The sequence below is a fragment of the Pteropus medius genome, unplaced genomic scaffold (genome assembly GCF_902729225.1).
Source record: "Pteropus medius unplaced genomic scaffold, Ma_sr-lr_union100, whole genome shotgun sequence".
Classification (NCBI taxonomy): Eukaryota; Metazoa; Chordata; class Mammalia; order Chiroptera; family Pteropodidae; genus Pteropus; species Pteropus medius.
This window is the reverse complement of record NW_024354875.1, coordinates 7,940,481-7,966,810: the sequence shown is the minus strand read 5'-3', so window position 1 is coordinate 7,966,810 and position 26,330 is coordinate 7,940,481. Positions and strand designations below refer to the sequence as shown.

The following is a 26,330-nucleotide window of genomic DNA, read 5'->3' as shown; positions in this document are numbered from 1 at the left end:
TAATGTGATACTTTAGTGAACTCATTTTTTTTTTCTTTTAACAATGCTGATATATTACATATAGAGTTTTCTAAAATAATCAGAAGATGTCAAGTTCACAAATTTTGTTTGAATTTAATCTGTGGTAAATGGAACATGCATTGAGATTCAATCACTAGAATCTTTATTCTAAAAAATACAGCATTTTTTATATTTATGGATTTTGTTATTGAATTATGCCTACACCCATAGCTTAAGTTTCTTTACTTCTGAAGGCTACACATTTTGATTTTGTTATTGTTTTCAGACAGAAAATTATTAAATGGAGTTATATTTTATTGCTTTTTTAAATTTTTATATTTTATAAAAATAGAATATTTTTATATTTTATTTTACGAGTTTTGGTTATCGAGATTATTTTTGGAATTAAGGCATTTATAGCTGAACATTACAGAAGTTTGAAAGAAAAGGGCACCCCAACACCAGATATTATTTGTTAGAAGTCTCACATGGTGATATTCACCTAGTGCTTTCATCAATGACTTGCCTTTATCTGTATCTTAGAGTTAGTTAGTCCTTAGAAATGCTAGTATAAGCTGTACCAGTTCTGTTAAGTATTTTTGCAAAAAAATCTTATGACTGTTCTGATTAATATCACTGTAAATTATTGGTCTCAGCTTTACCTATCACTCATGATTCTAAGCAACCTACCTATATTTCTTTACATCTCTCTCTACCATTAACCATATCAGATTTTTAATAAGTTGACTTTCTGCTCATCTTCTACTTCACAGCAATAATAAATCATGAGCCTTTTTCAACATCTGACAACCAATTAAGAAAACTGCCTATAGCTTTGCCTAGCCATTCCTCTTCCCTTTCTATTAAAATGGAAGACTTACCTCCAGTCTAAGCATCGTCCTTTTCATTTTGTTTTAGATCTTAAATTCTTCACACTTTCTGGATGCTCAAAGAATTCGTTATATCAATTATCTTTTTTAATGTATCCTCAATCTTACTTCCTACTAAATTATTTTCAGAAGTATTTAAATGTGTTCACATATCTCTTACCCATCTAATTTTTCTCCTTTCAATCTCTCGTTTAAGGCCTAATGTCTGGAAAGAGATGGCTATACTAAATACTACCTTTTCATCTGATAATAACCAACAACAAATATTTCTTAAACCCACTACCACTTCACTAAATCTACTCTGTTAGCATTATTTAAAAGTGCCTACTATTACCTTCTGGTTAGAATACTTGCCAGTTATTTCTTCAACCACTTGGCTGTTCATACTCTCTTTTTAATTCCTCTTTATCCATTCAGTCGTTAACTCCTGATTATCTCTGTGTTCCTTTCTAAACTTCAAATAATAACTACATCTGATTGTTCCCAGTTATACATTTACAGCTTAGAAACTTATCCTATATTTCAGACACATTTATTCACTAGCCTGCTAAATATCACAAGGTTGTCTCACCAGTACCTTAAGTGAATTGTCACTATTTCTATTAAGCCTACTCTTCCCACTGTGTTTATTTATTGAACAACACTAACATTCACTAAATGGTCCAAATAAACCAAAAATTTAGTACTGTTTGACTACTCACTCTCCTTTGCCATGCTCATCTATTTTGCCATTAGATTCTAAGGACTCTATCTCCTAAAGAGCTCTCAAACATAGCTGTTCTAAGTTAAGTAACCATCAGTTCTTTTCTGGATTGTTGTGACCCCTATTCAAATTGGTCTTTTTATTCTCCAGTCTTGGCTTTGCTCTCATTATCTTGGTCTCTAACTATAGCTAGTGTTATCATTCTAAAATTTAAGTCTGATTCTGTCATTTCCTAAGTTAAATCTGTGCCATCGAAAGTGAATTATTAGAGATTTATGTGTGTCAAAACTCAGAATAAGAGATATTTGACCTTCATAAAACTAGTCTCATGATTCCCTCCAAAGAGTACCCACAAGATGACCAATGCTTCTTCCTAATATATATATGAACCTAGATGCTGAGCTAAGAATTAGAGAAATATCATGAATTAGAGAAATATCAATAAAGTCATGCTGCTGCTGACTGGCTTTAATTATGCTGTATCGTTATTTCTCTCTATCTTTTTTGTTTGTTTTAAACTAAAGGAGGAAATATATGTAGAGCAGATGAATTCCTTTGCAATAATTCCCTTTGCAAACTACATTTCTGGGTGTGTGATGGAGAAGATGACTGTGGAGACAACTCTGACGAAGCCCCTGATATGTGCGGTAAGGCATTTCATGTCGCTCTATATTGTACTCTTATCTTCTGAGCTAATGTACTGGCATGAATCAATGAAGCGATGAGGTGAACCACACATCTTATAGTCTGGGATTAGGTAGAAAAAAGTATAACCACAGATACAGCTTTTATTCAAGTAATAAGATATTACTCTGTTTGAAGTTTATGACTTTATAGAGAGCCCTCCTAAATCTAAACTTTCACATGTCAACACTATTTAAAAAGATAGATTATATTGTGTCTGAGAGAATTTAGAGTAGCTGAACTTTTAAAATTGAGTAAGGTTCACGTAAGGACTTTGGCTTCATTCCAAATTGGTACTTTAGTCTAAAATATTTTTTTGACCGGTAAGTACTTGGAAAAAAATGTGAATAATAAAACCATGTAGTTCCTCATGTTACCCACTACTAAAGCTGACATTGTTCATAGAAAGAAGGTCTATATCTGTATCTAACTATATTTATATCTATGTATCAATATAAAGGTATAGATACATAATACAAATGTTAGACAGAAAAGTAAAATTAGGGGTTATTTAATTTTTAAATCAGAAAGTCTTAAAAAATGTTACTGATTCTTCAAATTTATTACTCTTTCTTGACATTTGTCAGAAGTGTGCTTGTGCAACAAAGAACTATAAATGTAAAATTTTAGATAATCAAAATAAAGAATTTAGCAAACATTTTTAGTCCTTATTCTCATTATTTGAATCTAATCTCAGAAAGAAAGGTAATTTTACCTCTATTTTAAAGCTACTACTATTAATAGCACATCAGGTGAATGAAAGAAGACATAGCATGGGTGTATGTACTTAAATTCTATGCATCAGGTTAAACCAATATCGATGATGACATTGACTACTGAAGTTACAGTTGAATAAAAAGCCAAAACAGAGAGTTAACTTTATTTTTAAAAGGATTTAAAATTTGAAAAAGTCTTTGAGGAGTGGTCTCTGTAGGTACAACTGATGAGAGTTTATAACTAATTTTCAATTTCAGTTCTTTAGATAGTCTTATAAAGTGTATTCTAGAAAATCACCAGAGATTATATTATTTCTGAATCAAAATACATTAAAAAAATGTTTATATAATCAAATCAAGCCGGAACTGATTATTTTTACAAGCAATTTTTTTTGTTTTTTGTTTTGTTGTTTGTTTGTTTGTTTGTTTAATTCTCTATTCCACTTCAGCACAAAACTAGTGAGTGGATTAGAAAATGTTTGGTAACTAATTAACCATGAGTGGCTTCAGAATCACCCCCACCTCCACTTGCAGGGCCAGGAAATGATTGTCAGTGCCATACGACTGCTGGAAAATTTGTATAATGCATCAAACTTGATTATCTGAATGTTTTTAGCATTCCTCTCAGTCATCAGTGTCAATATCCAGTCAAACTATTAAGTACTGGAGGTTGTGCTATGTATTGGGGATTAAAAAATGAACGGTACATGATTCTTTTTGACAAGGAGATATTATGGTGGTTAGATAAATAATATTTTTCATACACTGCATTTCCAGCAAAGGTAGGATTAAATAAAAGGTACAGACAAGGCAGAGAGGAATACAGTAAACTCTGCCTAAAGGGGAATTCAGAAAGTTATGGTGTTGAAGAATTTATACTAAAAAGCACTGTATACATAATGAACAGTATGGAGAAAAAGTATGTTTCCATATAATAAATTTTTTTTAAGCTAGAGTATTTTTGGTGATAAAATGATGAGAAAAACAGAGTTTATGCAGCTGAGAATATAGTGGAAGAGTGGTTTTGATGATCACTAAGATATATAGGTACAAATTATGATATACGCATTGAAGAAAAAGTATAGCTAATTATAAAATTATAGAATGAAAATATTTTATTTAATCTTTAATTTTGAAAAATAACATTTGAGTTCAAGTCCGAGAGATATATAACTGCCAAGTAGATGAAAGGAATGGGGGAGGGGAGATGGATGACACAATACTGTAAACATAGGAAACAAGATGTAGAAAGACCCTGAGGCACAGCATACTGTAACTTACTGAAGGAATTAAAATACCTGTGTACCTGAAGTGTACAGAGCAAGGTAGATATTAGGATAAAACTGAAGAGAAAGGAGATATACCTAAAACCTTGTGAGTCTTGATAGGAATTTTTAGATTTAACTTGAAAGAAATTAAAAATACTGAATAATTTTTTAAATACTAAATAATTTTAAGCTGAGGAGGAACACGGTTATATTCATATTTTACAAATATTGGATAGAAAAGAGCAAGGCTATTTAAGACAATTGTGGTAAGGTATGTAGGCTATGATGGTAGCTTGAATTAAGATGATAGCACATGATGGTAAAGTATACACAGAATTGAAGGTGATGTAGAAGGCAAAATTAATTGGATTAAATAATGAATTGGATATACAGAGCAAAGGAAAGAAAGTTGCCAAATATAATATTTAGGGTGCTTTTGTTTACACAGTTGAATAGATGGAAAATCTAAGAACAGGAACAGTTTTTCAAGATTAAAAGCCTGGTTTGAGTTTCATTTGAGGAGACACTCAAGTATAAATTTGAGAGTTGGCATAAAATATGCTAATAAATACTATAAAATTTGTGATAGATGGAGTGGGAGTAAAGCATTCAGAAGGAGATTAGAATAGAATATTGAGGGATACCAAACATCTAAATAAATATGAGCAGTCAGAAAATACTCAGGTGAGTGACCACAGAATAATTAGCAAAACAACCACCACCACCACAACAAAAATAGTGTGGCAAAAGAAAAACCAAAGTAATAAAATGTGTCAAGGAAGATGGAATGATTCTTGAAAAGGCAAGGGAAAATTAGTTTCAGAGCAGGTAAAAAACAAACAAACAACCAAACAAACAAAAACAAGCCTAGATAAGAGTAGTAACCAGTTCTCTGTTATTAAAAAAATGTTGAAATGTGTTGAATGAGTTAATAGACTGTGTGGATGCAGGTAAATGTGCAATCATTTAATAAGATGTGAATGCATTTCCTGTCTTTTTATTTCTACTTTTTTATGTGTGAGATAGGAAGCATGTTCATATATAGAATTTGGAAGGTTGGTGTTGCAAGGAGGTTTGAAAGAAATGTATATTTGAATCGTTATTATAAATAATTTGTATGTATAATTATGAAAGAGATGATCAGATTAATGTGTTAGGCGGATTGTTCTGTTTACTTTTGGAGGATCTTAGATTGAGCAATAACACTGAGGCATTTAGAATTCTACTGAAGTCATCTCTGTAAGAGATAATAAAGAGTTGAGCTGTCGTGACTGTATTTGGTATGCATGGGAAGAAGAGGGCAAGTTTGGGAAAAATATCAGGTGAACCTGTTGACTAATGACAGTCAAAAGTCAGTGAGAGGAATGCATTTAGAATAATCCCAGACTCGTGGCTATGATGTGCCACTAACAGAACTATGGACATAAGAAAGATCTTATGTATGGGAAGAAAGGAGTCAAGAAAAGATGGTAAGTGATTGAATTTTGAACTTGTTTAATTTGAAATTTCTGAGGGAATGTTCTATAATTAGTTGTGAAATGCTATAATTAGATAATTGAAAGTCTTGAGGTTATAGCTCAAGTGTATCCATGAGAATGAATAAGAATATCTAAGCAGAGAATTCAAGAGTGAGGACATTAGAGGACCAAGGGGAGAACCTTGTAATATTCCAATTGTGATGATGAAGAGTTATTATAGTAGTTTCCTAGTTTAGGGATGGAATTGTTCTGATGAGATAGTGATGGAAAGGATAAATGTAAAATTTTCTGGCTTCCATTGTTATCTAAGTCTCTATCCCTTTCTCCTTCTTTTTCTCCCCTCCTCTCCTCTCTCCTCCCCCTTCTCTCTCTCTCTTTCTCTCTCTCTCTCTCTTGCTCCCTCTCTACATACACACCCCTCACATACACTCTCTCTCTATACCCCCCTCACATACACACATTAAAAGTTAATAAATAATACTACCTTATACACTTGAAATACATAGCTACACATTTGTTTACAGAGACATAGAGTAAGAAACCCAGCTGTATTGTTGGGATTTTTTTCCACTGGATGGCCAATTTTCAATTTTAGGCCTGTAATACATACTTGCTCAATCTCTATTCTGTGTGAAATTGCTCTTTCAGATAGCTAAGTGTCCTGTCATGTTGTATAAAACTTAGACATAAATTAATTTGGCACACCAAGTGAAGAAGGCTAAGATAAGGCTTCTGGAAATGAGGCCATGAAATTTGACTCTTTTTCTTATTTTATTTTATTCAACATTTCAGCTATGCACGCTTTTGTGGTTAATATAAATAAGTAGGATCATAAGCTTCTATTATCACATATTTTTCTAGTATCTACATGTAGGCAATTTCCACAACAGCAACAAAAAAGTATTCAGAAAAGCTAGATTATGAATTTGAACAGAAAGGAGAAAAAAAAAAGACAAAAGAAGGATGGTTCTTTATAAGTCAGTATACCCAAAGGAGCTGCTTTGGTTTTTCTTTTTTTCAGTCAAATTTCTTTGCCCACCCACAAGACCTCACAGATGCAGAAATAACAGAATATGTCTGCAACCTGAACAAATGTGCAATGGGATCGATGACTGTGGGGACAACTCAGATGAAGATCACTGTGGTGGTAAATCCATTTAATGTAAAATAATTGATTCAGTATGGCTATAAGATAATTGTAGAGCTCAAAAAAAATTTTATGTGTATGTCTGAGAGTATTTGTTTTTCGGGCATTTGATCTTCTGACAGGGAATAAAAATAACCCACTAACATTTCATTTGCATAGTAGAGCTGTGCAACTTTATCAAGAGTCTCTACTAGTCTGTAAATCTGTCCGTTATAGGCACTTTATTAAAGAAAATACTGCATGAGAGAAATAACGTAGTGATTTAAAAATGTTCTCTGTTAAATAGATACTTGTGGTGGTGTGGGCTTATATAGATTATATGCATGTGTACACAATCCTTTTTTCACAATTCTGAAATTAAAAGAACTCTTAAATCCAAAGGCTTCATTAAATTAAATAACAAAATCATTTGGTTACAAAATCTGTCTTGGGCAGTTTACATTACTTTAACAAATACTACTTAGGGTAAATTATTCAAACATTTTCCTATGGAAATAAGGTGGTATTTGCTATAAGATAAATGCACTGTTATTTTTTTAAAAATTCAAGCATTTCAAAATTTTAAAATTTGGCCCCAAGAGCTTCAAATAAAGTATTAGAGACTTAAGTTTTTCATAGCATTAAGTAAAATTCTGGACATGTTATGTGCTCAATAAATTTGTTTTGATATGGTGAAGCACTAATCATTTTCCGACTCTGTAGGTAAGCTTACATATAAAGCAAGACCTTGTAAAAAAGATGAGTTTGCTTGCACTAACAAAAAATGTATCCCCGTGGACCTCCAGTGCGATCAACTTGATGACTGCGGAGATGGTTCAGATGAACAAGGATGCAGAATAAGTGAGTTTGTTTTCTCTTAAAGTGCAGTGACACACAAGTATAGTTTATGCTTCAGGATGACTAAAATTTCCATTACTGTTGTGAGAAAAAAAATGTTCTTCAAAATGTGCTTAAACAATAACACAATTTAAGCTTTTGCTAAAGCAAACTTGAATGTCAATTAAGTATCAGAAAATATGAGGTGGGAAAGGTTGAATTTGCTATGAGTACCCTTGTTGGAATTAAAGCTAAGAACTCAATATCCAAATGCAGACTTTGATGTCAGCAAAGAAATCTGTATTTCTTTATATTTTAGTTATAAAATATAATTATAAAATATAATTTTAATGCTTTTTAAATTTTACATGGATATTTGTTGAATAATGATGTCTTAATATTTTAAAATTTTAATCTATTGCTAAATTATTCTTAAAGAAACCATAATTATTTTATCCATTAGAGTTCTATGGGACTTGAGTTATTGGATCTTGACTGTTAAGAATTTTGTGTTTAGATAATGTTTGATATTTGATTTTTTATATTGAGAAAATAAATAAACTATGACTCCAAATTAAGGTTGCTTATAAAAGTCAAAAATATTTTCTATTTTTGAGGTTTTTTCTTTTCTTATTTATGCATCAAAATATAGCCATCCTCACTTCCTCTCTGGGCAATGAAGCAATGCTCATCAGGATCTGACCACATATATCCTTATCCCATAGTATAATTCTACTGATGTAATTTAATTAACTGTAAAATATTCAAGAGTTAGTGGAGATTAATAATGGTTATTCTGATAATTAAAGTTTGCATATGTCTCAATAATTTTATTTGTTTAGATAAAATAGAACTATTTTAGTGTTAGCCCTAGAATAATGTCTCGCCCCCCCCCATTTATTTGCATGCTAAAATATTTTGCTGAATGGGAGATAAAGTAATGAAATTCTAACAATTATGCTGGGAAATACATATAACTTAGAGTCCATGTTAACCTGTGTTGCAGCCCATGACCATTGGAACATTCTACATATTCAATCTTCATGTGTCTGTCCAGGCTATAAAAGTTTAAGAACTGTTGATTGTGTTCACCTGCTTCAATAACATGGTAGTACCCTTGATTGTACCCTAAGTACTGAGTCTAGGTTAACAATAAATTCCTACATCCCTAGGTAGTTTCTAGGAGATGTTTCTGTTCTTAGAGAAGAATGCAGTACGCACACATCTTAACCATCTTAACATTGTAAAGATATCTTGTCATTTGAATCATTGATTCTTGATTTCCTCTTAGAATGTAATGTAGCTAGATAACAGCTATAAATATCAGCTATTGGCAGTTTGGTCTAAATTATATTCAGTGTAAATGAGTTCAGTTTTTTATCTACTCCTATACCTGTATAAGAAAGGGAGCTTATATGGAGAGAAGACCATAATTTCATAAATTTAATAAAAGTCATCTACTCTAAAATACATATAATTTTAAATTAAAAAAAAAACAACTTCCACTTCCGATATTAGAATTATATTAGTTTTGATCATGTATTTTAAATCCCAGCTCCAACCGAATTTACTTGTGAAGATAATGTGAATCCATGTGGAGATGATGCATATTGTAATCAAATTAAAACATCTGTTTTCTGTCGCTGTAAGCCTGGATTTCAGAGAAACATGAAAAACAGACAGTGTGAAGGTATAGTACATTTCCTCAACAGCTTGTTCTTAAATCTTAGGTTATAAAAGACTTCCAAAGCTGCTAAATTGTGAGCTGACGGGGGATTGATTTTCATAAAAATGTTATGTGTCTACGGGATACTAGTTTACTTATGAGAATGAAAGTCTCTGGGGTAAAGAGCCTGTTTGTTTTGAGGCTGAGCTAACCATCACTGAAGCTATAGAACCTTGTCTGTAGCTGATTCAGATCTCCAGGAATTTCAGTAGTATTGTTACAATTCTGTTTTGAAATGCAAATAACAAAATTACTGGTTCAGGAACCACTGGAGAATTAGAGGCACTTCATGAAAACTTGTTTATATGACCATTTCTCTTGAGTTGTGGCATTTGCAATGCTGCAATAGGCTATTCACTTTTAGAGAATTGTGATTTTATCCTAACACCATGTCTTAAACAGTGCTTTGTATTACCAAGATGTGTCTTTAAAATTCAAAGATAGGATCTAAATAAATCTCTGTCAACTTACTCGAGATCATTTGAAAATTGAGCATGTGGTATCGCCAAAATCTCATAGTAAGTTATATGTAAATACAGTTTAAATCAGGGCTTTAACTATAGAGATACAAAATACAGACCTATCTATACCTTCTGCAAGTTACTCCATTAAAACTGATTTTATCATGATTAGAGCCAAACTTAAATCATCTAAGTCTGGCTTATCCAGGATAAATTAAAGTCCTAAAATGCTTTTACCTACCAGCTTTCTTTTCTACTGTTTCTTTATATTATTCTTGGTTTAAAGAAAAAATGATTTTGTATCATGTGAATCAAAATGAAATTATTAAAATGAATTAATTGTACTCAGCCAAAAGAGAATTGTATCTATGTTATATTTATGCATATTTTGAATTATATACTTGTTTATATTATTCATGACATTTTATTTTTCCATTAACATGGGACACAAAACTGGTGACCTGTTTTCTACATTTTAATAAGAAAGCAAATTATTTCTGGAGACTAGGATATTTCTTATTTCCTAGACTCTAACTATTAATTGCATGGAAACACACACAAACTACACACACACACACTATACACAGAAAACATCTCTTCAAAATTTTAATTTCAAAAAACATTAACTTGTTCATGTATTTTTGTGACTTGTAGGCTCTGTTTCTTGTATATACTTACTAAATTTCAATATCCTATTTGGAAAATTTTCAAGGAGCTGAGGTTTTATCAAATTATGCAGATTGTTGCTTATTTTGATTTCATGTCAAAGGGAAACTGATAACAAATAATTTCTTGTTTAAAATTATAGGTTCCAAACAAATAAAAAATATTTGTTGTAATACTTTTTGGTGGTTAAATGCTGATACTATATATTTTACTTGATTTTTGACATAGTACTCATTGAAATAAGTAAATACATTTTTCTTTATCTTCACTCTACATTTCAATCCCAGAAATGAATTGTCATGAGAGTGCTTATGTTCTCCATGGGCAAAGTATCATAGTAGAGACAGCAGAATTGGAAAGCTTGAGTGTAAACCTTGGTACTGCCATTTACAAGTATCACTGAGAAAGTCTTTATCTCTACCATGAGCCTTTGGAATCCTGTTGAGTGCTAAACAAAAGATAATTAATATTAATTATTTATCTTTAAGCTCTCTAATTCAAGGGAAGAATTTATCTCAGATTATCACATAATTCGGGAAACTATCTGTGATGAAAGAGGCAGAGGAATTACCATAATAGAAAGTAAAAGAAGAGAAAGAAGAGAAAATAGCTAATTCACCACAACTACCTGCCCTGCTCAAGCCATTAAAATTAGAGGCATGTGCCAATACCCAGATTATTACCTGTGATATATTTATTTATTACTTATGATTTATATATATGTTTATATATAGGCATCCATTTTTTTGTTTAATTCACATAGTGCTTCTTGTTACATAATAACTTCATGTATATGAATCCAGAGATGTACTAGAGATTATCCATATCTTAATTCTCTGCCAGGTATTTGCAAAATTCTGGCAATAAAGATTAATAAATCATAATGTATGCCCTCAAGTGACTGACAGTCAAGTAGAAGGTATGAATGTATAACCGCATGTCTGAAATATAGTGTGAACTATGCTAGAAGAGAGAAATAGCAGAACAGCAATGTAGAAGCTATGGGATGACTACCATACATTTATAGAGACTGAAGAAGAGTTCACATCAGGTGGGTTTTGAGAGATGAGTAGAAATTCTTTGTGTAAAGGTAAGCAAGGACATTATGGACGAAGGAACAGTATACAACATGTGCAAAGGTATAGAGTTAGGTAATCAGAAACAGACTTAAAAGGAAGCCTCAAGACCTGTTTATTTGAGTGAACGCTAATACTAAGGAAATTTGAAATGGATATTTTAATATGTTAAGTGGACTAACAAACAATGTACAAACAACTGATAAATTATTATAGTGAAACCGTTATAAAAATATTTTATGGCCTAAAAATATTGCACAAGTCCCAGACAAAGATTTGAAAGGACAAATACAACCGCAATAAAAGAAAACAGAAATAAGAAGTTGCAATAAGAAAAAAGAAATTTGTCATTTTTGAAATGTAGAAGGAATAGAAGTACTAATTGAGGGTTATGATGATGCTATTTTGAGCTCTTCTTTTCAGACCTTAATGAATGTTTGGTCTTCGGCACATGTTCCCACCAATGTATAAATATGGAAGGATCATATAAATGTGTATGTGACCAGAATTTTCAAGAAAAAAATAACACCTGCATAGCAAAAGGTAAGTCATAACCATTATTTCAAATGCTAGTATCATTTTGTTATAAACATATTATGGAAGAAAAAAAAAAAGGTTCAATTTGTATTTTAGCCATAGCTTCATGCCTCGTAATATAAAATTAGTTTTTAATGCTAATTAACTTGGTCAGTTGGTTTGTTATTATTCTTAATTAAATCTAATCTGGGATGGTTTATAGTTGTGACTGTCAAATACATGATTACTGTTAAAATCATTTTGTCAGGAAGAGGTAAAAGCTTAAAAGCTAATATGATAGAATATGAAATATTTTTCCTTATGGCTTATTCTGTGTATTTGAGAAATTATTACACCATGGGATAAAAATAACAGGTTAAAGGTTAGCATTATAAAGAGAATAAAATTTTGAGTAAGAATTTTAAAGGTTTTAAAATAAAATCATGCTTTCAAATTCATACCACCTCTACTCATTTTTTAAAAATTAAATGACAGATATGGATTTTGGAATTTTTTAAATATGGATTTTAATGTTCACATGTTTATACTAAATAATATTGTAATTTAAATGTTAGCTATAGGGTATGATTGAAAAATGTTAATAAGATAGTTATTATGAGAGGAAGGAAGTATGATCAGTGGATCAAGAATGGGCTATGAAGTTAGATGTACTTGGATTTGAATTTCAACATTACACTTTTCTGAGTGTGTGGCCTGGAAAAGTTATTTAACTCTCTAAGTCTCAGTTCTACATCTCTAAAACGGGAATACTAATACCTACTTTCCATGATTGCTGTAAGAAGAGGAGATAAATTGTGAAAGGCTTAACACAGTGCCTGCTACAGAGTAAATATTCACTGAGAACTATTAAACCTATGCAACTAAACTATACCTCGTGTATTACTATTTTTGTAAATATAGCGATACTACATGCATTTCAATCTTTCCTTATGGTTGGTTGTATTAATATTGTAATTGATACTTTCAAGATTTACTTTAGGATTTTATTTCAGTATGCCCAGTATGGTTGTATTGTTTGATGTCAAAACTTCAGGCCAGAGAGTTCCACTTAGCAAGACTCTAGATAATATTGAAACGATGGCACTTGAATGTAATAAATACTGACATCTTTGTATTAAAAAAAAAAAAAAGAACATTTTAGATATGTATGAATATCGGAAAAAGAAGATTCTTCATATCTTAATTTTCATTTCTTAGCCTAAAGTAATGATCACTTAGGTGCATAAACTAAATGTTCAGAAATGTTTGAAGCTTAATGGGTAAAGAATATAGCATCTGAATAATGAGAAACCATTAGAACATAATATACTGTGACTTACTAAATAGAAATCCCTCTTCACACATTGAATATCTACTACAAATACTGATTTTCTAGACATAAGGTAAGTTTTTCTCTAGGAAAACCTACATTAATAACTAAAAAATTGTTTAAATAATCATATGTAAAAAATGCCATGAAGATTAAAACTCAATATAAAGTTGGTTGATTTTTATTGAGCAAGAAACTGTGTTAAGAATTCAAGATAATTTAACAATATAATCATTGCTTTTATATTAGTTGAAATTTACTTTATTTTTGTATTTTATTATAATAATCTCCAGGCTCTGAAGATCAAGTTCTCTACATTGCTAATGACACTGATATCCTGGGTTTTATATATCCATTCAACTACAGTGGCGATCATCAACAAATTTCTCATATTGAACATAATTCAAGAATAACAGGGATGGACGTATATTATCAAAGAGATATGATTATTTGGAGTACTCAGTTTAATCCAGGAGGCATTTTCTACAAAAGGGTCCAAGGCAGAGAAAAAAGGCAAGCAAACAGTGGCTTGATTGTAAGTAAATAACATTGATTATTTGAAAGCTCATACCATTCCACCTTCTTGTTTTATTTTAATCTATTACAATATCTGATCACAGGACATAATAATATAGTCAGTGATGTCTTCCAATATTCTTCCTATATAAAAACAAAACATTTCTCTATTCATTTATTCTCATAACTGCATATAATTTATTTTAATTACATGAGGTTATCTTTTATTTTAATGCATTTGACTTAGTTATATAAGAATGGTAATGAATGACACTAAACATTTCTAGAACATTTAATGGTGTTTAACAATATATTATGAACATGAGAGTTTTATCATCATAAGTTATTAACACCAATCATTTTGTTTTTATGTTAAAAAATAAACTGTCAAAAATAAATAGAGAAAGTTGATTTATTTTTAACAATATGAGAAATACACTTCTCTCATAGGGCAAGAGATCAACTTCATGGTATACCATTTCTTCTGACTGCTAACAACTATATCTCAGGGACCATCTAAAACAGAGCAATATTGTTTGCTGGTATATGATAGACATGATTATTAAAATTACTCCTTTTGAGAAAAATAAACTAGAACATTTGTTTAGATTTGTGATTGTAGACTATTGTTTTTTTGTTTGTTTGTTTTAGGGCATGTCAATTTATTGTGTATTTTATATTTCGAAGTAACCTGGAAGAAAAATGACAGATAAATACTTATTTTTATGTGTCTTGGCCATTCCCATACAACCGAAAAGTAAAGTGTTATCACAGTAGGATGTATTTGAAACTTTGTATTTAAAGAGAATCAGAGGTATATATCTGGAAGCCTTCACTACCTTTCTGTAGTGAGATCTACCATAAAGATGTATACCATTTGATTAAAATCTGGAATACATTTTTATCAGTGGTAAATAGCAAGAAGCTGGTTTTAAAAGAAACAATATTAGCTTTCGAATTCAGGTGAGATTAAATTAACTCTGAGTAAAAATTCACATATTCAGAGTTGTTTTTTCAGTTCCTCCTCCCCTATACGCAATGTTATATAATAGATTAAGTTCTATTGAGAACATTCTTGGACAGAACCAAGAAATTTATTAGATCACTTGGCCCTTGATCATTCACATATAATCTCTTTCTTCATTATCAGACCAAAGGCAGACTAAGAGTCTTGGCTAGCTTTAGTTTTCTTTATCTCTAAAACAAAAGCTTGCTTTGTAAAAACATTGCTATTATGGTACCATTTGATCTGTTAATTAAGTGGTAAAAAATATATACCATGGAGTTACACTGCCTTGGTCTAAGTCTTGTTTCTTTCTGTTACTTACTTACTTCTTAGCTTGTCTGTACCCTCTATTTCATAAAGCTTTAATGAAGAATTTATATTATATCTATAATAGAGTTAACAGTTCTTGGCACATAATAAGTTCTATCTAGATGCTTACTATTAACAAGATGATGATAATGATGATGATGATGATGATGATGATGATGATGATGATACTGATGATGACATAATGTTTCGACATTAATATTTAGCAAGACGTTCTCTGTGATGTATATTATCACATTAGAATAACTTCTAATGTGATAATATATAACTTACTCTTGTCTAAATTTTATAATTGACAAAATAGTTATATGTACAATTGTTTTAATATAAATTTTCAGTGAAAATGATTTGATAATTATTTTCTTTTTGTCCTTGAGGAGTTTGATAATATACAGTCAGCATCCCCTAGTGAACAGAGTTTATTGTAGGTCAGAGGCCAAATTTTTTTTAATGTTTGGTAACTAAGTTTTTATTTTTATACACACAAAATATAAAGGTATATATTTTATTTGTATATTATATTTATTTATGAGTATATATTTACAAATTTTAATCTTTAATTTTATTAATGTGGTATAGAATTTTTTGTAACCAATGGCAAAGATATGAATTAGCCTTAGCCTTATTCTAATAAGATATGAAACTTCATTTATTTTTTTAATGCTGGTGATTATTTGTGTTCTATTACCTAGTCTTTATGTTTGTTTTTTCTCTCTTACCCACGATTAACAATATTCACTAAGAAGAAAAGTGGATAACGGTAGAATACATTTTCTAGGAGGCCATTATAGCTAACAAAATGTCATAATTATAAGGTTGGAACCTCTGAGCTATCAGTTTTAGCACCACGTTCTAAGCCATTAAGCATTCCATAGAAATTTCAATCTATATATTATTTTCTTAAAAATATATATGGCTACACTGATGAGGGCAATTGTTTAACTTTGCTTCCTAGATCTTTTTGTGATCCTGATATCTCAGTATTATAACTATGGAATAAAATCAAACTTATCATCTTATTTTAATGAACAATGTGCATTCTAGAGTAATCTAGAGCAATCGAATGACTTACCAATGGCCATGCAGCTATAATATTACTAAATTTAGACATTAACTTGAGAGACCTATTAGATCTCTAAGTCTTGGCTTACATATCTGAAAAATAGCTATCGTATTGAATAAACAATTTATAAAATTCCTCCCAGAAGGTAAATATGTGTGATTTTCAAAAGATGTGTGATATAGTTTATGTCTATTTAGTTATTACTTGGAAATTTTGTTTATTTTTCTGAAATCCATCTCGTGTATAAAGAATTGATTTTCTACCCTTATGAATTACTGTCATATATCACATTTGCTCTTTTATGGTCACCAGTTAGTCACCTATTAGTTTAATGAATATGCAATCTATTTCATCTAAGTTTTGACACGAATATTAAATGTTACCAACTTGAGAATTCCCCACCCCTTGGCAAATGAAACTCAAGAATTTTTCTTAAGCTGAATACAGAACAATGATTTCTTTCTCCAAATCAATAGGTGAAAGAACGAAAAACACAAATCAAACTATGCATACTTTAGTTATAATCCCATTATCAGTGCACTGAATGGAAGGAGTTAGCCATGTGATAGCCAAATGTCTTAAAAGCACATTCACAAATACTGAAATAGTGAAATAGTCCCAACTCAGCAAAGAGAAGGAAATATACTGTAGCAGAAGTCAGAAAAAGATTACTCAGACAACTACATGTACACTGAAGTCCATTCCAAAGAAAGGTAATTTTTGATATGATTATTTTTTTTGAAAGTAATCAAGGAAATACTTTTCCATAATCTGTGAAAATGGTTAAAATACTAATTATGATTACAAATTTAAATTTCAATGCAGACAATATTATTTATAGATAGAAAGGCTTATGATTTTATAACTTCCTTAGCTATACAAAATTGACGTTTTTTTTCTTTAAGAAAATTAAATAATTTAAAACTTAAAAGATGACTGATTTAATCTATATATAAAGCATACTGAGATTTACAATTTTAAATTTTAGTAGTCAGAACAGATTATGATAGCATTATGCAATAATTGTACATACTTTCTGGCAATTTATCATTTCTAGTATGAAATGTTTTACAGCAAAATACATGATGGAATGCACTGTAAAGTAGGTCAATGCTTGTAAATGCAAATGATTAAAAATACAGATTAGATTTTTACTATTAAAGAACTAAATATTCCTGAGCAAAACAAATGGTTCATCTGATCTACCTGATTTTGATAAGTGAATATGAGATACTGTTTTGGCATATTCTCTATTATGCAAAAGAGAATGTTCATAATAAACATGCTTATGACTTTATTCATTAATAATCATATCTTCAAAAAGTTGATTAGCCTGTTTTTTTTTTCTGAAAAGCTTTTAACAAAATATCCAATTATGTTATCTTTAATAGGTTTCAATTTTTAATTGAAGTCCTAGCTAAAACCTCACATCCAATAAATAGGTCTGTGTACATATCACACACACACACACACACACACACACACATGCACACACACTTGAGTGTTTAGGTATGCATATATACCCACACTTAAGCACACTTAAGTATATGTGTATGTACACAAGTTTTAGCAAAAACTTCAGTCTTAATTCAGAACATTTGGGTATTGGTAAAATGTTTTCTTTTTCATTATGTTTTTATTTTTTCTTCACTATTATCCATTTATCAAAATCATCATAATTCTAAATTGAAACTGTTTATACTTATTTAACAACCATCTTTTAAAACCATCTGAGTTTGTTCAAACCAGTCAGCAAATATAATCATTTATTATGATTACTTTGGAAAAGTAAAGAGATCTCCCTTATAGGTAACTAATTGTTTTTCTCTTGCTGCTTTTAAAATTCCCTCTGTCTTTAGCCTTTGGCATTTTAATTGTGATGTGTCTTGGTGTGGGCCTCTTTGGGTTCATCTTATTTGAGACTCCCTACACTTCCTGGGCTTATATGTCTATTTCCTTCATCAGATTAAGAAAGTTTTCCATCATTATTTCTTCAAATAGGTTCTCAATTCCTTGCTCTCTCTTCTCCTTCTGATACCCGTATGATGTGAACATTGGTATGCTTGATGTTGTACTAGAGATCCCATAAACTATCCTCATTTCTTTGGATTATTCTTTCTTGTTGCTGTTCTGAGTGGGTCTTTTCTGCTAACTTATCTTCTAAATCACTGATTTGATCCTCTGCTTCATCTAATCTACTGTTGATTCCTTCTAATGTATTCTTTATTTCAGTTACTGTAGTCTTTATTTATGACTGATATTTTTTGTTTTCTATCTTTATTTTAATGTTTTATACCTCTTTATTAAAGTTCTCACTGAGTTCATCTAATCTTCCCCTTTCATCGAACAACCTTATAACCAGTGTTTTGAACTCTGCATCTAGTAGATTGTTTACAGCCAAAAGTTGTGAGGACTTCTCTTCCCAACACTGGAACCCCTGGTTGGGGAGCCTGGTATGCGGCTAGGAATCCTCACTCCTCAGGAGGGACTTCCTAAGCTGAGATATTCTCCCTGATTTTTAACCACCACACACAGATATGGCAAACAGCCCTTTCTGCGTCTATGCCCTTCCTACCAATCTCAAGTTGGCTTCTTCTGTACGTCTTTAGTTGTAGGTCTTCTGTTCAACTAGACTTCAGGCAATTCTCAATGATAGTTTTTTTACAGTTTAGTTGTAATTTTGATGTAGTCATGAGAAGAGGCAAACGCAGTGTTCACATACTCTGCTATCTCAACTGAAAATGAAAGTGATACATTTTTAATTTTAAAGTTAGAATCTACTTTAAGTTTTATTTATTTATTGATTGATTGATTGATTGATTATGTATTAACCTAGATTTAGTCATCAACCTCCCATTTCACAACCTCTGCTTTCAGATAACTCCACATTATATCTCAATTATTACGCTTGTTTAAACTTAAATGTCAGGGGCCCCTTGATTCTTTAATTCTAGGTCATTCACATAGAAGGATGATATCAAAATCATGCTCTTAAATACCAATAAATTTTTCACTTACTAACTAATGTATGGAAATTCATAATTAACATTAGGTATATCCTTAAGGTTATATAAAATGCAGACTTACATAGAATGAATAATATTTTAAAATGTTTTATAATTTAGTACTTAGAAAGAAAAGGTCTTTATTTATACACAACATAATTTATAGAGACACTTGAACTACATCTTAAACTCAGTTTCTGTTTCTGGTTTCAAATTTAGTATGCTTTGTAGTCCTCCATGATATTTTTTGTTTACCTGATAGTGTTAATAAAGGTTTTGAAATCTAGTTTTGCTTCTTATAAAAGAAGGGTGATAAATCATTAGAAATGAGTTTAAAGAACACTGAGCATGCTAAAAAATGATAAAGTCACATAAGAAATATCGACTCTGAACCCAAAGACAAATTTGATATTTTTTTGGAAATTGTTTGAGAATTACATACTTTTATTTTTTTCTCCTAGCAGGAGTGTTTTCCAAGTTGGCATTGTCCTAAATTAGGTAAATATAGCTTTAAAGATGCCCACATAGAAATAATCTCTTCAAAATTGTAGATAGAAGCTAGTTGTTTCATTTCTGAAGTGGTTTTGGACTTCATACACATTCTGTAGCTAAATATAACATTTTAAAATTATTTTTTTGATATCTCCATTGCTATAGGAACTTCTTGGTAGAAATAATAAATATCTAGATATTTTATAATATGATTAAGTCTTAAAATTTAGTAATGTTTAGAATTTGTGTAGTCATTATTTTACTTTTATTTCCTGATTTATGAGAATTTACTATAATTTATATTTTGTAGACCAAAATGTCAATAGCTTTTTATTTAATTTAACAAATACCACACACACACACACACATTTTTTAGAGCGGCTTTATATCTTCGTTTTAATATCATTGCGTTAGGAGATAACTAACTTTAGTAAAATGAACTAAATTTTCTAAAATGAAATAAATTTTATTTATTTTACAAATAAAATATGTGACCACCTCAGTCTATCCTTATGTTAACTATATTTTCTGAAATTTTATTGCTAACTGTAGGAATTTTGTGAAAAGGAAGATAATATTTCCATAGCTCAAATGCTTGAACTGCTCTTTTACAGATTTTCCTCTTTCCTTGGTTTAAAAAAAAATGTCTCCAGTGACATATCTTTAGTTTACTGAAGATAGAATTATGACAGATACTCTACAGTCCAACAGCTGTAAAAGATCAGCAGATTAAATTTTAACCTCTAATTTTTTATAATCAAGCTGCCAATTTTTCCATAAGATTTAAGTGTTTCATTAATTTGACTAATATATCTCTGTGAAAAAAGAATGCTTCAGGACTCAAAACTTTGTGTATTCAGAGAGCTTATTAGAAAGAAATCATTTGTCTGGAGAAAGCAGGCAAAACGTCTTCTACTTTGTTGAACAATATGATCAATGCCTTTTGTTGTCAGGGTAACCACATACCTCTGCAGTCTCTTAAACATAAATGTTTCATTAGTAACTATAGTTCATTGTCCTATGTGTCTAGTGAGATAGCCAAAGGGGCAAATGAGAGTGTCTCTCTCTCTCTCTCTCTCTCTCTCTTTTTAATTTGATATGCTTGTATTGTTTTTGGCCTCTTTGGAGGCAAATTACTTAGATTTTCTGTTTCTCTTTTTTCCATGTCAGACTCCATTCACTAACAGAACCTCAGTTTACTTTTGCTGTGTTTTTGCGCTTTCTGCATTTACATGATTTATGCTGAACTTCTCTGTAGATTGTCTATATATTATGTCAAGATCCATCAGGAATTTCTGCCTTCTACTCTCCAGCCGATATTAATATAAGAATCCCTTTTATATGACTTATGCTATTCAAATCTTGGTCCAACTGTGAGCAATAAAGAGGGATTATTTCATTCCTATGAACCTCTTTATACAGGTTGATTTCCTGATTTGGCCATAGGCTCCTTGACAATAGGACCATTTGTTGCTGTCTTCTTGATGTTCTTCTTCAATTCTGCTCTCTTTAGTGTTGAAAATCATCAAGCATTTAGTATTTTATGAGTCATTGAAGATGACACTGGGTAACATCTTTTCCCTGCTGCTTTTACTCTATGAGAATCATCTTGTCAATGGTGATTCATGATTTGAGTTGAATTTATTAGGTGTGACCTTCCTTTACTCCATATTCTAACTACTTTACTTGATACTGGAATGACTTTAGAAATTCCTTGCTCAAAGAACCACAGAATAAATGTATGGATTTAAATGACTTTGTAACTTATTAGTATCTCTTGTGCTTAGCACTGAAAAGTAACATTTTTCTTTCTCTAAGCAGTATTCTTTATTCTAGTAATGTGACCTCAAATTCATTTATTCTTTTATAATTCATCATTAGTAGAATCTTCATCAGCCTGCTTATCTGAATAAGTATCACTAACTAAAACTTCCTATTGTTCTATGAACATTAGGAATTTGAATTCTTAATTGTCAGCAGTCCAGCTTTGGTTGTACAGAATGGAAAGATAGTCAGCCTTTTGTTGAGCATGAGTGAAATAAAATGAAAATCCTAAATTTAAAAAAGTGGAATTTTTCATGAAATATGTCCTATTTTAACAAGGATATCATTATGATAGAAAACCATGTGTATATTTACATCTGATAAAGAGAAAATAGATATTTTTCTATGCTCATGCTAAACAAGAACTGTCTTTTTTTTTTTTTTTTGCATGCTAAAGGTTTCCTTTACTAGTGTTAGAAAATTATAAATATGCTCCAACAGGCTCTAAACAGCTTATAATGGTTATTTTTTTTCCCTGTTGTCTCTCACGTTTATAAATTTATGACTTACACTGGCATGCCAATGCATTTGTTGATATATTTATTTTTAAATGCCTCCAAAATGGAAAAAAAAAGTAGAGTTATTTAAATGATACTGGACCATGTAAAAATAATTCTGTGGTTTGATTGAGAGAAATCTTTATAGTCTATCTATGAATATTATTTATATGGAATTTCTAGATCATGTTGTATTGCAGAATGCTTTTTAATTTAACTTTAGTTAACCATGAGATATTATTGGGTAGATAGATAATATTTATTATTAGCATTCAGAAATGGAGTGTTGTAAAATTTCGTAATTTCAGTTTTTAAACCAATAAGTGAAAAGATTGATAATAAAGGTCATTAGAAATTTTTTGGTTTCTGTGATTAATTCTAACCATATATTTTTTTTCCTCTAGATCCCAGTAATCTCACAGCAGATAGTGACTTGAAATTCCTGTTTCTTGGAATCTCATGTTCTTTTGAGATGTTTAGTTCCTTCTTTTAATCCAAGTCCACTTCTTAATAAAACACGTCCACTAGTAAACCAAATGAGAAGTTATTATGTGTTAAAAACCCATATTTTCACCGGTTGCCAGTCTTAGCAATGTTTTTACATATTGACTGCATGTCTGGTTATAATCACCTTCAAATAATTGTTTTCATTCTTAATATAATGCCCCTGTGAATCTTTTCTTACTTTTAGTTATGCACAATAAACCTGACCATGTTAAATTAATTATTATACTATTTCCTACTCAAAGTGATCAAGTTAATTGAAGGGCATAGAGCATACATTATTCTATTTGCTGTCTATTTCCAATGAACTCTCATACCTTTGTTTCATAATAATTCAGTAATACAATATTAAGTAGAAAATCAAAGTTAGCAGGTTTAATATAAATGACAGAGATTCTAACTTTCCTCCAAAGATGATTAAATGCAGTATTCTTCTAAACGTTTCTATTTAATCAAATAATATATGATGAGGATGCAAAGCAAATGGAACCTCCTTAAATTGCTGAAAAGAGTGTATACTGGTACAAACTCTTTGAAAAAAAATTCTAGCAGTATCTATTCAAGGTGAACACATGTATATCTTAAGACTTAACATTTCTATTTTTTGCTAAATACTTAACAGAAATGAGTGTTTGTGTTCACCAAAAGACAGGTACAAGAATATTCATGACTTTAGTTATAATGGCCTAAAACTATAAACAAGCCAAATGGACATCATTAGTAAAATGGTAAACAAATTATGGTATATTCTAAAAATAAAATACTACCCATTAGTAAAAAGTATTAATAACTGGCAAGCACAATAATATGGATGAATTTCATAGATATGATGTTGGGTTAAAAAAGTCAAGAATAAAAGAGTATCATTCCATTTACATGTACTTGTTCAAACTAATCTATGCTGTTCATATCAAATTTATGATTATTCTCAGAGGAAAACTAACAGAGATGTCACAGGTGAACTTTATATAATTCTGGAAATATTCTATCAAAATGATGTTTAAAAAGAGCCAATGATATTGGTAAAACTCCAGTGAGTTGTACACTTAAGATTTGTGAAATTATACAGCTATAAATATCAAGAATAGATGTCAGGTATTTTTTAAATCTATGTAACAATTAACACCTGATCATGCTAATATGATTTCTACACACCAATGTATAGATACAGAAAACTCAACCAATTTGCTTTTGAAAATACTATGGTTTGTTGTTTTGTTTTGTTTTGTCTTAGTGTCCTGAATTTAAAAGGCCCAGGGACATTGCAGTCGATTGGGTTGCAGGAAACATCTATTGGACTGATCATTCCAGAATGCACTGGTTCAGTTACTATACCACACATTGGACCAATCTGAGGTACTCTATCAACGTAGGGCAGCTGAATGGCCCCAACTGCACCAGACTCTTAACAAATATGGCTGGAGAACCCTATGCTATTGCAGTAAACCCTAAACGAGGGTAGGTTAATGATTTGGTTATTTATTTTCTTTTATATGAATATCCATTTAGAGATTGATCCACCTGTGCTCTGAAGTTTTGTTTCTGTAATGAGTGTCTAACACACAATAGTGTCAGAAGACTTTGAAAATCCCTCCAGTTTTTCTATACAAAACCATGTCCATGTTCTTTTTAACCCATTTCCCATTTAGAAAAAAAAGTGCAGCTCACTGCCAGTGTTAATTTAATTTTACATAAACACACCCTGAGGCTGAAGCAAATCTGACTGGTTTGCAATGTGAAAATAAACTAAAAATACTGTTCTTGGAGTTATTTCTAAACAGAACTTGTCTCTAATCCTAATGTAACAGAAATATATACATAAATCGAATTCATCAAATGAATCTTTGGCAACTGTTCGAGAATGATATTAATATTACGTGTACACATGTTACGGATGGATTTGATATTTTCAGTGATCGAGAATTACTATATTTTATAAATGGAAATACCACTACTAAAAACATAATGCTATAAATAAAATGATATCATTTGTTTCCAAAAATTATCAATATACTAGAATGATGCGAAAATAATAATAAAAGCGAGAATTTTGTGGCAAACTTTGAATGTAAGTTTGGGATTGTAATGCATGATTTATCTCGGGTTAAATGCTGCAGCCTCAAATGCTGCAGGTGAGTATTCTCGGGGCAAACGGGAAATGGGTTAAACCAAATGTTGAGGCAAATAGATGTTTTCCCTGAAAGGTTGCTACATTATACATTTAGTGTGTGTGTGTGTCTGTGTGTTCTATGCATGCAGAATAATAAAACTGCTGTGATAAACACATAGGACACATAAACACTGTGGTGACTCTGATGTTAAAATTTTGCAACATTAGACATAATATTAAATATTAAGTATAGAGTATTAGTGCTTTTAGCTATTATGTAGATATATCTATGATCAAATTTAAACAATTTAACACAACCATTTATTTTTCTTGAATTTTTTATCTCTTTACTCTTTTACCTTTTTCATTTATAAGCAATGACCAAAAAAGGATGTAGGGAAATGTTAAATAAAACTCCTAGTCACCCACAAAGTGGATCATTGAATCCTGAGCTAAAAGAAGCAACTGTTATTTATTTACGGGAATTATGCAGTATGGTGTTTTCCAAATAGAGAATGATTTCTGCCTGAGAAAATAGTTACTTTATCAAAATAAGAAAGAATATATTGATGTGGTGTCCATAATAAAATAAAATGAGTATTCTATAATATAATTAGTATTATGTCCCAACAAGAAGATACTTTCAAGTGTTAGAAATACTTTTCTTTCTAAAATGTTAATAAAATTTTTGAAATAAAATGTTGTGCATCCAATTAAACGGTGACTCTCAAATTTTATTGCATAGGTAAGATTGTTTAAAATGTTGATTCCTGGGTACCTCTATTAGAGGTTCCCATTCTGTAGGTTTAGAATTTGGTCCAGGAATTTCCTTTTTCGTGGACTCTGGGGTGATTCTGATATATGGTCTGAAGAGACTGTGTTTTGGAGCAGAGCTGGGTTATAACAACACCATATTCAGGCTAATCAACTTGCATATCTCTTCAGGATGATGTATTGGACTGTTGTTGGGGACCACTCACACATAGAAGAAGCAGCCATGGATGGTACTCTGAGAAGGATTTTAGTACAAAAGAATTTACGGAGACCCACAGGTACTGTGTTTTCCTGACACAGTCTAAAATGTGTAGCAATATGCTATAAACATTAGTGTTACAATTCTTTCTAGTTTCATTGACAATATAATCATTTTTACAAGCAGATAAAATAATTTATAGTATTACTTTATGAAAGTCAATAACATTTCATGTTGTATTTTTCCAACTTGAAAATCAGGTCTTTATTATATTGCCAGTAATATTATAGGCATATTATTTGAAAATTGCCGAAGTTTTAAGGCCATTATTAGGATTTCACATGCATGAAATTTTGACAGTTTATAGCAATGTATTAGGGTATTTTTACAGATATATGTTAATAATTTTGAGATAGATGGTAATATTATTAGAGGATGAGAAACTAAATGGACAAAAAGCTGAGAAACAAATAATTTTTGTAAAATACAGGTTCAGTGATTTCTCATCTTTTTATTCTCAGCTCTTTTCAATCTGG

At 30.7% G+C, this 26,330-nt stretch overlaps 1 protein-coding gene across 1 annotated transcript in view; it reads left to right on the top strand.

The window, feature by feature from the left end:
* Positions 1-26,330, top strand: part of LRP1B (LDL receptor related protein 1B) — a 1,647,539-nt gene that overhangs the window by 1,531,028 nt on the left and 90,181 nt on the right. Inside the window, exons 72-79 of the mRNA XM_039855262.1 lie at positions 2,118-2,240; positions 6,761-6,886; positions 7,589-7,726; positions 9,258-9,392; positions 12,055-12,174; positions 13,771-14,012; positions 23,946-24,169; positions 25,767-25,873. Of these exons, the coding sequence (XP_039711196.1) occupies positions 2,118-2,240; positions 6,761-6,886; positions 7,589-7,726; positions 9,258-9,392; positions 12,055-12,174; positions 13,771-14,012; positions 23,946-24,169; positions 25,767-25,873 (1,215 nt within the window). The remainder of the gene's footprint in view (positions 1-2,117; positions 2,241-6,760; positions 6,887-7,588; positions 7,727-9,257; positions 9,393-12,054; positions 12,175-13,770; positions 14,013-23,945; positions 24,170-25,766; positions 25,874-26,330) is intronic.